The 14,014-nt window shown below is 38.0% G+C and overlaps 1 protein-coding gene across 6 annotated transcripts in view; it reads left to right on the forward strand.

Annotated features, from left to right (window-relative positions):
• DST (dystonin) overlaps positions 1 to 14,014 on the forward strand; it is a gene marked incomplete at both ends in the record, with an annotated part of 293,792 nt that overhangs the window by 179,086 nt on the left and 100,692 nt on the right. For 5 of the 6 annotated variants that reach the window (XM_079550072.1, XM_079550074.1, XM_079550073.1 and 2 more), the window contains 3 exons: positions 783 to 917; positions 3,367 to 3,455; positions 4,347 to 4,482. In XM_079550072.1, the coding sequence (XP_079406198.1) occupies positions 783 to 917; positions 3,367 to 3,455; positions 4,347 to 4,482 (360 nt within the window). Of the gene's footprint in view, positions 1 to 782; positions 918 to 3,366; positions 3,456 to 4,346; positions 4,483 to 5,552; positions 11,157 to 11,370; positions 11,518 to 11,684; positions 11,901 to 12,087; positions 12,235 to 13,269; positions 13,504 to 14,014 lie in introns of all 6 variants that reach the window. The other variant, XM_079550071.1, reaches the window with a different exon arrangement.

Consider the following 14,014-nt stretch of genomic DNA (forward strand, 5'->3'; position numbering starts at 1 on the left):
ATTTTATGAATTTAATGGGCTACTCACATCATAAAATTTCATATCCTGTCTTTTTTTTTCCTACACTTCAGGTAACTTAACAGTATTTTTTTATACTCTAATAGGCAAATGAATTACAGTTGCATGTCCAGTTAAAAAAAAATCCATTGAAATAAAATATTTTCATTTTCACTTGTTGCACATGGAAGGGCTTAGGTGTGTTTTCTAAGTATTGCTGAACTTCAAACTACTGACATATTATGTTACTATGAAAAACATATGTATTTTCCTATGCAGAAAAATACAATTTTACTTTTATTGTCCTTGTTTCTTTTGACATAGAAGCAATGTATTCTTCTGAGCTGTAATTTAGTAATCCATGTCTATAGATTGCTGATACTGATATCCTATGCTGGCTGTAGATATCCACTCCTGAGGGTAATGCAAAGGCAGCAATTCAGAGATGCTTTATATGCAAATGTTGTTTAGGTTCCATCTGCTGAGTAATTGCCTGTGCTTTTTCTTTATATCAGTCATTGTATAATGAATGTACATGTGTATGAATAAGCATTTCTTGATTAGGAATCTTTTGAGGAATTGTTCTGTTAATGTCAATAACTGTGGCATTTTTGTTCCTACATCAAAGTGTCGCAGTAATGCATGTGGTAATAATAAAAGGAAATCACTTTAAGGGTATGTGGTAATACTGCCATTTTGGTAGAACTGTGTTTCTATTGATAAGAATGTTAAATATTCCAACAACTTACATTTACACGTGTTTTACAATTTGTGATGCTCATCAGAGGTCAATGGAAGAAGAAAAAAAAGAACATGTTGAGAAGGCTGGGGATTTACTGAAATGGGTGTCAAACCTCAGCAAGACACTCAGCAAAGAAGGAGGAGAAAAGGCTGAAAAAACAGATTTGCCTAAGCAGCAGGTACACAGATGTCTTTTAGTAAAATAACACTTCCCCGTTTTGGCTTTTTGCGTTTATTGAAATGACAAAATATTCCATAAGTATTGTTTTATTCTCCATATCGCCATCCACATTTTACTAAAATGTAATTTTGTGTTTGGCTGTGAGTGGAGGATTGGATAAATTCTCAGGGATACAAATGTTACTCAGGAACAAGCTGCCTTTTGCATCGCAAGTGTACGGTGCAAAATGTCAATTTAGAGAAGCTGTGCTCTGCACACCACAATTTGACTGTTGTAAAGAGACAGTACAGCAGTAGTAGTTCTGCTGCCTGCTCCTGGAGTAGTTCAGTCAATCAGCCTGGTGACTTCTACCCTGACACCAAGATGGAGAATGTTCACAGGAGAGGCCTTTGAGCCAAGTTTCTTCTCATTTTCTATTAAAAAGTTATTTCAGGTGTTCTTACAGGATGGCTTATGAGACAGTAGTTGAAAGTTTCTGAACAGATGCACATTCCTCTTCAAATCTGCTTCCTTAGGGCATACAGAGGGCGTTAGTGGGACCCTTTTTAATACCACACTATTCCACAGGCTGCTGAAGGGGCCCATCTTGCACCCGTTTTTTTGGCAGATCTATTATTGTTGTGTGTATAGTTGTTAGTCTGACTGTGAATTTCCATCTCCAAAGTTTCATATAATTTCTAGTAGTTTCCTTGCTAGCTTTGTCATGCAAAATAGCTTAGTGACCTGAGAGGATTTCCAGAAATAAAGGCCTGCCTGCCCACTGAGCAGCAGAAAAACAGAGCGGTGTCTTTTCCACATCCTTCAGAAGTAGTTTGGCTGGTCAGTTAACCCAAACTTGATTTGGGCACATCTTTCAAGCAACTTGATCCTGTGTTCTTATTTTGGACATTGGCATTGGTGTCAAAGCAGCAGAGTTTGAACTTGCTGTCAGACAGCCCTGCAGCTGCCACCGGTGCTAACACACTGCTTGTTTGTAGATGATGTGCTCCATAGTATAAAAGAGCAGATATATTTGGGGAACCAGTGCTAGTTCTGTAACTGACAGAAAACATTCAGTATTGGCTTTTTTTTGCTTCTCCTGTTGATGATAGTGGTGAAAGCCTTTGTTAGTGTTGGGCCAGCGCCGTGCTCCTTGGAGCATCTAAGCCTACCACGACAGCTACACTGGCATCTTCCCAGTACAGCTTGAGCCCTCAAGAAGTAACATGCAGGTTAGTTGTCTTGGCTTCCTCTTGCCACTTGGAGGCAGCTGTTTCCTGAGGGTGTTTCCATTACAGCCTGTGAGATAGTGGGCACCATCCAGAGATGCCTAGTTTTGTATTCACTGTCTGACATGGATGCCTCGACACGTTTGGTACAAACCTGATAGCTAATTTTTATAGTTTTGTTGTTGTTTTATTTTGATAGCTGATGTTAGCTGAAACATATTTCATACATACACTTGGGGGTGTTCTGAGGGGTAGCCATTGGGAACGGGAGTGGAGAAGCTGCTGCCAGTAGTGACGTAGCATATACAGCAATCATAGTGATGCCAGTACCCTGAGGAAAGGGAAACTCATGTCTTCTCATGTTCAGCATACTATGCTTGCTGTCCGTGTTTTTGTCCAAGCAGCACGAACTGTAGGACTGTGGCTTGCTGGTAGTGAATGCAAAGACATACTGTGTTCAAAACCTACTGATCGAGACAGAATTGTTGTGTCCCAGCCCACATGATCCTACGTTCCCAGGCACCTTCCCAGAGTTTACTTAGCACCTGCGTTGAATTTACCCCTGCCTTGTTAACAAAACCCTTGCCACCCCCTCCCCCCGCCTTTCCCTTTGTTTAACCAAAATCAAAGGTAGTGCTTTTGTCTGAAGAACTGCAGGCAGTTTCTCAGAAAAATTAAAAGATTAAATTATTGCAAGTTCCTCTGCCAGAACTAGAGCTTGAGTGGGAATGACACAAACGATAGAGGGAGAATTTTAATAAACAATTCATTTTTTTCTGAGTATCTAAAATTGCATTTATCTGTCAATGAATTTCATGAAGTTTGAGGCCTTCTGATATGCTTTATAAAAGCTTACTCTCTCTTATTGTGGTGTGCAATTTCTTGAGCATGGCCGTTACATACATATCTTTGTGAATTTACTTTAAACTTTGCCATACTCAGTGGTTTTAAATGATTAAATTTTAAACAATTAACATTTGAAATAAATTCAGTTTGGCTCACCAAATTGTTTTCTAACTCAGTTTATTTTACCAAAAGACCTAGTGCAATGATTTATCCAATAATAAATGAATTTCACAATAAATAACATGTCTAAGAACAGCTTCTTTCTCTTTTCTTTGATTTCAAGTTCCTACACTACTGAGTTCTGTCACACTTAGAAACATTGTGCTGTTTGTTTGCTTTTCTTTTTATATTTGTGCATAGTTAAATCTTGAACACAGGTTGTTTATTTTTCAGATTTCCCTTGAAGAAATGTCAGCTAAGAAAGAACAAATAGCTGAAGCTCTGCAGACTACTCAGGCATTTTTAGCTAAACACAGTGACAAGTAAGCCATGCTTTTATTTTTCAAATAAATTAATGGAATCAGTACATACTGTTTGCTTATGAAGAAAGCATATTCACATGTTATAGTTTCAGTTATACTTCACGTACACACGTGTCAGATTTTGTTGTTATTGTTTTGTTTTTTAATAAAACTTTGTCAACCATTCTGGTTAAAGGTTAAGTTTTGTTTATTTCAGGAGCTTGATTAGGTTTACGTACCTCTGGTCCACTTAAAGGGTGCAAGATCATCATTGACAATTGAAGTAAAAATAATTAACAAATTAAAAGTAAATCAATATTTCAATTTTATATCTCAAATTTGTTTCATTTTCATCTAAAGTTATTTAGAAGGGTCTGTGGCAGAACAAGGGGAAATGATTTCAAACTAAAAGAGTGGAGATTTTGAAAAATGAAAAAAGTTTTTTACAGTAAGAGTGATGAGGCATTGGAACAGGTTGCTCAGAGATGTGGTTGTTGCCCCATCCCTGGGGGCATTCAAGGTTAGGCTGGACCAGGCTCTAAGCATCCTGATCTAGCTGCAGGTGTCCCTGTTCATTGCAAGGAAGTTGTACCAGCTGACCTTTAAAGGTCCCTTCTAACTTGAATGATTCCGTGAATCTTTGATTTTAATACACTAGCAAATTGCTGAGGTACTTCATGACTACTTGCTACCCATCTTCACTGGTGATAAGTTGGCAAAGGAACATGCAAATGATAAAAGCTTTTGCTATCATTCGAAGTAAATTGTAGATTAGTTTAACCTTTTTTTTTAATCTGAGTAGCTATAAACAGCTATAAACTTTTTTTTAAGTAAAGATTGGCAGACTACAAATTATTTAATAGACCTCCTCCTTATTTTTTTTGTTTGTTTGTCTGTTTCTTTTTTTAATAGAATGACAGATGAAGAGAGAGGTGAAATGGAAAAACAAGTCAAATCCCTCCAGGAGAGCTACAGTTTGTTAGCCAGTGAAGCTGTGAAGCAGCTGCAGGAAGCACACTATTTAGATGATGAAAAGATGGAAGAAAAGGTAGCAAGATGGAAACTCGGATATCAGGGTCTTTTGAGTTTCACTGCATGGTTTTGAAACCATATGTGATGGGTAAAAAATGAAGCTGTAATTAACAGTGTGTCAAGGATTTTAAGGTTTAACTGCCAAAGTTTTGTGTATTAGTTATGAAATACTGTGTGTTACCTTACCTGTGCATATGAATACTCCACTCATCAGGTTTTTTTGTGAAGAGTCTTGATAATGTGTGCCTTGCATGAAGAAAGATAAACATTCATTTCTTAACTCTTCTCATAAAAGCCATTCTTTGACTGCTATATAAGTCTGTGTCTGCTGCAGAAAGGACACCATAAAGTAACATGTTAATGTCTTCCATATATCCTTCAGAAGTGTCCTCAGAAGAAATCTACTTTCAGTTTTTCTTAAAATTTATCTGGATATAAAAATGAAAGTGCATAATAATATTAGTGACCCTGAGACACTGTATCCATTTGCTAATAGATCTCAATCTTAAATATGGATTTCTGAAAAAAATGTTGCATATAAATTTTCTCGTTTGGAGGCAGTGTCTGTTTAATTACTTTAAATAATGTTGCCAAACTGACTTCATGCTTTCCATGCAAACTAAAAGCATTATTTGGTGCTAGAATATCTGATTCCATAATGTTGGATGTATATACAGGAGTGCTGTATGCTGTAAACATGAATAGCATGGTTGTTTTGAATCACATACTGTTTCTGAAGTTCTAACATTTCACAGACATTTAGAGCATGAAAATTTGCCTTTCAGGTAATATGTTCTATTTGCTCACTCTGCAATCATCTCTTCTATTGTCTTTCACTAACCCTATTTATGTATGCAAAGCATAGGTTTTTAATTCACAGATGCATGTTGATTTTAAATCTTTTATCACATCGTGTGCTGTTCAATGACTGACATAGATCACTTGTGCGTTTGAGCTGCTAACATTCACAGCATTCTTCCAGTCCTGGTAAGTACAAGTTCTTATGCTTATCATGCATTCAGAAGCAAAAGTAAATTTGAAATTAGTCTAAAATAGTGATACTTATTCTTTTGTATTTCTTTTTAGGTGCATAAAGTCATTGCTGGTATCATTGACCAAACGACTGGAGAAGTCCATTCTGTTTTTCAGTCTATTCTAAAAGGTTTTATTGACTATGACACTGGAGTTAGGTTGCTCGAGAATCAGCTGATCCTTACTGGAATAATTTCTCCAGAATTAGGAATATGTTATGATTTGGAAGAAGCTAAAGCTTGTGCCCTAATTGATGACCAGACTCTATTGCAGTTACAGGAATTAAATAATGCAAAGAAGCTTATTTCAGAGTCAACATTATCAAATCTTCCAGTTATATCAGCTTTAGAACAAGGTCTAATTTCAGAACCTTTGGCTATTAAAATTCTTGAGAATCAGCTTTCAAGTGGGCACTTGATTTTGCCATCTACTGGAGAGCATCTGACTTTGCAGAATGCTTTCCAGAGAAACCTGATTTCTCCAGCATTATATGCAAAGCTTCTGGAAAGACAAGACACTTGTAAAGATCTCATAGACCCTAATTGTGCTGAAAAGATTTCCCTTGAGCAGATGCTTCATAGAAGCATAATACATGGTGAAACAGGGTTAAGACTCCTACCAGTGAAACCACAAGAAAAAGGTAGAATCATACTCAAATGTGGAAGGAAAATAACTATTTTGAGAGCAGCCCATGAAGGACTCATTGACAGGGAAACAATGTTTAGGCTGCTGGGGGCTCAGATTATATCTGGAGGTATAATTGACCCTGAGTCAGGGAAGCAAATGACTGTGGAAGAGGCCGTGAGTCAAGGGATTATAGGTCAGGACACTGCTTGTGGAATCTTCACACATCAGGTTCAAACGGGTGGAATCCTTTGTCCAAATTCTGGGCAACGCTTGACTGTTGATGAAGCCATACAATGCAATTTAATATCATCTACCAGTGCACTGCTGGTGTTAGAAGCACAGAGAGGCTTTGTTGGACTAATATGGCCTGACACAGGTGAAATATTCCCCATATCAACATCTTTGCACCAAGAAATGATAACAAGTGAGCTGGCATTCAAAATTCTATGTGATAGGCAGAAAATAGCTGCACTTTACATTCCAGAAACTTGTGAAGTACTCAGTCTAGACAGGGCTGCACAGTCAGGGTTAATAGACATCAATACTGTATCTATTCTGAACAGTGTGACTTTACCGGATAAAATGCCTGGTGTAGAAGAATTAGAATCCTCCTGTAAAAATGCTGCAAAATGGTTATCATCATATGAAGTCATGTCATCTTTATTTCATGACTGTGAAGAGGAACAGGAAGATTCTGGTACAGAAGACCCTGCATGTCGTAATTCAGACCAAGCTAAGAAATTGTTCATATCTTATCTGATGGTGAATAGTTATATGGATGCAAACACTGGAGGAAGACTTCTGTTATATGATGGACAATTGCAGGAAGCCATCAATATGTTTCTGGAAGGGGATAGTTCTGCATACACTACTGATGTGTCAGAAATGGCTTTCAACAACAAACACATAAGTGCAAAAGGAATGAATCTAAAGTCAGCTGGCAATGTCCACTTCAGTAATATTATTTGCAGGGTTCAAGGTGGTCCTTCAGGTGCTGAAAATACTTCTGATGACAAGAAGTTAATTCAGTTTGAAGATTTGGAGAATTATACGTGTTCACAGAGAAAAGATATATGTAGATCAGATATTTGCAGTGATACTGGTACTGAACAATCACAGTTTACTGTGGAGATGCTGCTAAATAAACCTGCAGAACTTAAAAATGTAGAAAGTAACACTCAAAATTTCAGGAACAGAAATGCACTCGAGAGTCTTTTGGAGGATTCTGAGTGGACACCATTAGAGGTGTATAAGCATAATGATCAGAAAGCAAATTCAAGAAACACTGAAGGAGTTTTTCCAAATGACTCAAATCTAAATCTCATGTCAGATACAGAAAAAGAAGAGATTGTTATGACAGATAATCTGGGTAAGGAAAACAGAAATGATAAAACCTTATACAGTTCCTTGAGTGTGAATGACTTGTCAGATAACGAAATCTGGACAGACCTGGAAAAGACCTTCACAAAATACGAGCCTCATGTATTGCAACCTGACAGTTATAGAATGGCACTGGGTAATGTTGAGAAAGATGATTTTCAGGGAAGTTTTGGTTCATCCTTCAACACAGATACTGAATACAGAATTCCGGAAGAATCAGATAGTCAGTGTGGTGACACACTGCAATTTGAAGGTAATGGACATAGTGAACAACCTCCGCTGGACTACACTGATGTACATAATAGGCCATCTCTAGAGAGCTGTCCATATAGACATAGCAGGCAGTCTTTGGATGGTAGTACTGATTTCCAGAGTAAATTATGTCTAGAAAACAGTAGAGAAATACAGTGGAGGCCTTTTTTGGAGGCCAGTACTGTTACACATGATGGACCACCTGAGGGGGTCAGTGACAGCATGGCACAAAGCGTATCAGTAGAAGAAAACAATCTTGTGTTTGACAAGTTATTACCTGGAGACAGTAGTTCTGACTCATCACTAGAAGGGAGTGATAGCATCCCACAGGTTGAAAGTAGCTGCTCACAGCATGATTGTAGTGAGGCAGTCTCAGAAGAGGACAGCTCGCAATTTGATGATGATGATGATGATGATGACGATGCCTATGAAACTCCTCAGGTTGATGATGATGACAGTGATTTCTATGGTACTCCACAATTTGATGACGATTCCTATGACACCCCTCAAGATGATGATGATTTTTGTACCTTACAGCTGGAGGATGATGATACACCAGAGCCAGAGAATGTTCCGTTAGGATTTCTAGAGGAGAGAGGTGGTCTGATAGCTCTGAGAGAAGAGAACAGCTCTTATGAGGAACTTCCAACTAATGCTGGAGAGAACGTCCATTACATTAGAGATATAAATCAGACAGCTCTAACTGAGGGTGTTAATGTAGCTTCTACAAGTGCTGAAACTTTGGAAACAGCCCCTGAAGAGGAAAGGGAAAGAACAAGGAATTTTGAAGAGGAACAAAAATTACCAGTTACTCTGGGCAGTGAAGAAAGAAGGGAGGGATGCTGTACTTCTTTTCAGAAGAGGTATGAAACAAAAACACAGAGAGACAGAAACGAAGAAGATGAAATGAAAGCAGCAAGTGACTTCTGTGAGTATGAATCGGAAGGAAAACAGGAGGAGGAAGACTATGATTATGACTATCTGGATTATGATAGTTATGATGACTCTGATACTGAGTCTGACAGTGAAGAAGAAATGGATACTTTTTATTCACATAATCAGTGTAAAAGCAGAGATGACCAGATGTTAATTCCTGCAGGGGACATAGAAAATAGAGAGGAAAATAATCAGAATATTGATGAGTATTGCTGTTCTTTAGGCCACAAGACAGAGTATAATTTGCAATTCCAGTCTAATCATGGAAATGGAGAACTATCTTTGGGAAAATGTGAAACTGCATCAGATATCTGTGAGAAAAGATGTGTTGATACATGTACAGGCAAAAAAGAAAGTGAACAAAAACCAGAAAATGAGTACGGAACTTTTCCCAAAAATGAAAACATGTCAGAAGATACTACTGAGGATATTCAGTCTGAAAATACCTTTGACACGAAATGTATATCCTGTAAGAGTGAAGAAAATAATAAAACACACTTTCTTGATGATACTATGATATCTGACATTAGAGTAACACCTTTCCTAATTACAAAGCAAGCTACTGGAGATGATGAAAATACTAAGACAGATTTGCTTCTATCAGAACACTTTATTCACAGCATGAACAAAAGCTGTAGTACTGTGCCAGTGTTACATTTAGATCATGGGCAAAGACAAAAAGAAGCAGTATTTGCGGAGGAAAAAGCATTAAGTGATGTGGCTGGTTTGGAACAACTAAAGGCAAGTTCATCCCAAAAGGAGAGTAAATTCCTCACAGATATGCATTATGCTAGTGATGATGTTAGTTCACTTCGTGACCGAGTACATCCAATTACCAACAAGAAGCATGGTGAAATAAGAAGAGATTTTGAAACTCTGGCAGAAAATGGAGTAAATATTAAAAAGGAATGTGGTGTCATGGAGCTAAATAAAAGTCCCATTCATATGGAAAGTCTTGGGGAAATATTTGATGCATCAACAGTTAAAGCTGATACAGAAATTATTTCAAATAATGAGAAAGTAAATACTGGTCAAACTTGGCCTGACATTGAAAGGGGTGTGATATCAGCTGAATTTAAGAGAGATTTTAACATTTCATCTTCTCTAGAACAATGTACAGCAAGCTTAAAAGGGAAAAACAATTCAGAATTGGATGAAACTGAATCCTGTTGCCTTAAGGACATAGAACAGGTGAAAAATAGTTTACAGAATGAAAAAGAATTTCTGCTCAATATGGAAGAAATACATTCAAGAGAATTTAACACTTACTCCTTCCCCCCAACTGTTTCAGTGAAGCCAAAGGAAATTAGCATGACTGAAGAGACGTTGGTCTGTCAAAGCGACAATGTTCTTAAAGACCTTTCAGAAAATAAGGACAGCAATGGTGATGAATTTACACTCATAAAAGCAGGTGCCTCAGGAAGCACTGAGGATGCAAAAGAATCTGGGGATGAGATTGAAGCTCTACCTTCTGGGAATCATACACATTCCACTGATCTTTCTTCTGCAATTTTGAGCAGCACAGAGGCTGACTGGAATAATGTTGCCCAGAGAGAATCTGAAGCACTGAAAAACATAAAGGGAGAAAAGTTCATGGCCAGCGAGACTTCTTCCTTTGAAAATGGTTTCAAAAAACAATTATGCATGGAATCATTAGAGAACAAAGTGGGACCTTCCAAAGATTTTCAAGTAAAGAAAGGTTTTTCACAGTCACCAGAAATGCCTGACACACTAATGGAAGACTTAAATAATATATTACAAAGGAAATTAAAATTGGGACATACTTACGGCAAGGAGGAAGGTGAACCACTACGTTACTCTGATACCAAAATTCTAATGCAAAATTTACTTAGAATGGTTGGAAGCACCCAGCTTGGAAGCAGCATGTTCAGTGAGTCACAACTCAAGCAAACGAGCAGTACTGTTAGAGAGGCATTAATGGATACCACACCGTGCACAGACACAAAGGATGGTGATGCACTTTCATTGCTTTGGCCTGATTGCAGAAGTCCTGATCTTCTTCGTGATATTCTGCAGCGGGAATTCTGTAACCAGAAGATGAGTGATCCAGATGAAATAAAGAGTGAAATAGAACAAGAGGTGAAAACTCCTACTGCTAATCTTACGGCTTCTGAACTCATGAAAATTTTCAAAATGTCATCTGGAGATGAAAGTAAGAGGAAATTAGAGGAGCTGATAAGTAGTTTGCTTACGAGCTCACGGGGTGCTGACATCACCACAGCACATGAAGGTAAAAGCAAAGTAGATAGGCTTTGTGCTCTTTTCTCAACAGAACAGTCAGAGTTTGGATCAGAAATTCCTAAAGAGAAAACATTGGCAGATGACAGAGCTGATGCTTGGAAAAGTGACCAGGAGCATGAGAAGACAGACAGCCTCTTCAGAGGCTTTACTGGGCCCGCTTACACGACAGAAACTCTCCTGGATGACAATTCCACTAGCAAGGTACGTAACAACAGCTGGTATGTGCTGTGTGCCCTGTGTCAAAGGAATCACATGAATCTTTCCAATTGCTGGAGACAATAATTAAACTGGAAAAATAATTTCAAAAATAAATGATTTTAAACAATTAAAATTAGAATTAAAAGAAATTTTATTGCCTATTTTTAAATTGTCAGTTTCAAAAACCTTATTGTTTATTGTTAAAACCCATTTTCAGGTTGATGGAGAACAGGAATGTTTGAAGTTAAGAGACAAAATGCAAGAGCATTTGGCAGTGCTTCAAGAGGTGAAAAGACACCTAGAAAACCAGAAACCTATTAGTAGCAACCTGGAAGTACTAAAAGAACAATTGCAACAACTAGAGGTCAGTAAAGTATTCTTTATGCTTGTACTTCAGTGATGTAGCTAGTAGAAGACCTGAGATGGAGTGAGGAGAAAAAAGAGTGAATTTGAATTTAATTAAGTAAACCAGATATAATGTCTTTCTTGCTTATTAGCTTAACGCATTTTGAATATATGTTCTCTTTGTAGTCATTTGAATCAGGATTGGCTGCCTTTGCAATTATCCTAAAAAAGGACATGAAGTTGACGGAAGAATTCTTAAAGTTTCATCACAAAGATATTCCTGAAGCGAAACTTAAAGAGCTAAAGATAAGCTATGACTATTTGGAGGAAGCATTTTTGATGGTCTGTGATATGTCTTCAAAACGAGCAAAACAAATAGTCTGTTCTGTTGACTTGGAAATGGTATGTTTTTATCAGTGTACATTTGTATGTTTTGTCTTACTTTTCTTAAGGTAATTCGGCTAACAATTTAAAAATTTTCTTTTAAATCTGTATATAAAGTGCATGCATGATTTCATTTAGTGTGAAATGTGTGAAAACGTGACAGGATTCCACATAAATAAAAGAATATACAACTTCCCTTTCCTAGTCTAAGCTTGCAGAATTGCACCAGCAACTTCTAAGCAAACTCCAGACATTTTCAGACTGGATCACGGAACACAGTAAAATCATGAATGACTTCAAAGTGAATACCGATGACATAGAAGATATGAAGCAAAGCTTAAAGCTACTCAAAGTAAGTATTCTTTGTGGCAGATGTTGGTGCTTCTGGCAGCTGTTACTGTGTGGTATGAACTACTAGCTAGTATTTGTATAGCTGCTTATAAACCTGGGAGACGATTACTTGATGATCCACTGTACTGATCCACGTACTGTTGATTTGCTTTTTCTCCTTAGAATTTTTGGACATTTTGACTTCCTGAGAAAAGTATCAATTCTGCTTACATTTGTTATAATAAATCTCACCCTTCTTGGTAATCTAGTTGATGTTACAGATATTTCAATTATTAATATTAAATCTTTCAAAACATCTTTATTCATAAGATCCATTTTCTTTGCTGAAGTTTCAGTAATATTAATTAACTGTAATTAACTTGTGAGAAGAGGGGAAAAGATAATAAATAATCCCCACAACCTCTTAATTACCCACTTGAGTGAAGTGAGCTGTGAAAAACAAACAGATGAATTTTTAGCAATGTTCATACACCTCTGTGTGTAAATGTAAAAAAAAAAACATAATTTTACTGGACTTTAATCGTGTTCCAGTTTGTGTTGTGTTATCATAGGGGCTGCAAGGAGTGCAGCTGTGGGCATAATTTGATACACTGCTGGAAATAAAGTTTTTCATTGTGGAGTTAAAAATGAGAATACACTCAAGTAAATATCTTAACATTTTTAGGTTAGACCTAGCACCTAGGAAACTTAAACCACGCCTGCCATTTCATCAGTGTATATTCACCATAAATTCTCTATTGTTGAAGGGCAGCCAGTTTTCAGACATGCATTAGAAGGCAAAAGAAAGAATAGAGGTTTCCAAGGTCATTTTATTTATTATATGCTCATGGACTGTGCCAAAGGCAAACCATACACCAATTCAAATCCCTTGATGGAATGTGCCAGAATGATTCTGACACAGGTTTGATTTACTGTGCCTGAAGTGTCTCTCAAAAGCACTTTGGAACAGGAGCTAAGTGCAGAAAGTAGTGACTGTGTGTTTTATTTGTGCTGAATTTGTCTTCCTTGTTATTCATTCCCTTGTCTTTACTTACAGAACACTGCTGCGGAGGTTGCTCGTACAAAAATGCAACTGGAGTCCACTGCATTTGAAGTTCAGTTCTTCATTTCTGAACACGCCCAGGATCTTTCTCCCAGTCAGAGCAAACAGCTTCTGAGGCTCTTAAATACCATTCAGAAATCTTTTCAGGAAGTGCAGGAAACTGTAACATCGCAAGTGGAGAGTTTAGAGACTGAGTTACAGGCAGCGCAAGAGCTGGGTGACCAGAAGGTTTGCTTTATCTGTGTAAATGTGTGCTGTTTTTGTGTATGGGTGAGGAATTTTAATACCAGCAGGCAGTATTAACTGTATTCCTGCCTTCTCAGTTTCACTTCAGATACATTCACTGTTCTACAAAGATTGATCTAGTGTGGCCCCATCTTGAACACTGGATGCAGGTTTGGGTGCCACAATATAAGAAGTATGTAAAACTGTTAGAGAGCATCCTCAGGAATGTTACAAAGATGGTGAAGGGTCTCAAGGGCAAGGTATACGAGGAGTGCTGAGGTCCTTGGTGTGTTCAGCCCAGAACAGAGGACCTGAGGGGAGGCCTGATGGCAGCTGCAGCTCCTCACAGGGAGCCGAGGGGCAGCTCTGCTCTGTGTGACAGCGACAGAGCACGAGGGAACGGCATGGAGCTGCGTCAGGGGAGGGCAGCTGGGGGTCAGGGACAGGGCTGCACCAGAGGTGGTGGGCATGGAACGGGCTGCACAGGGCTGTGAGAATGGCCCCAAGCTGCCGT

The sequence above is a fragment of the Tetrao urogallus genome, assembly GCF_951394365.1.
Source record: "Tetrao urogallus genome assembly, chromosome: 2".
Lineage (NCBI taxonomy): Eukaryota > Metazoa > Chordata > Aves > Galliformes > Phasianidae > Tetrao > Tetrao urogallus.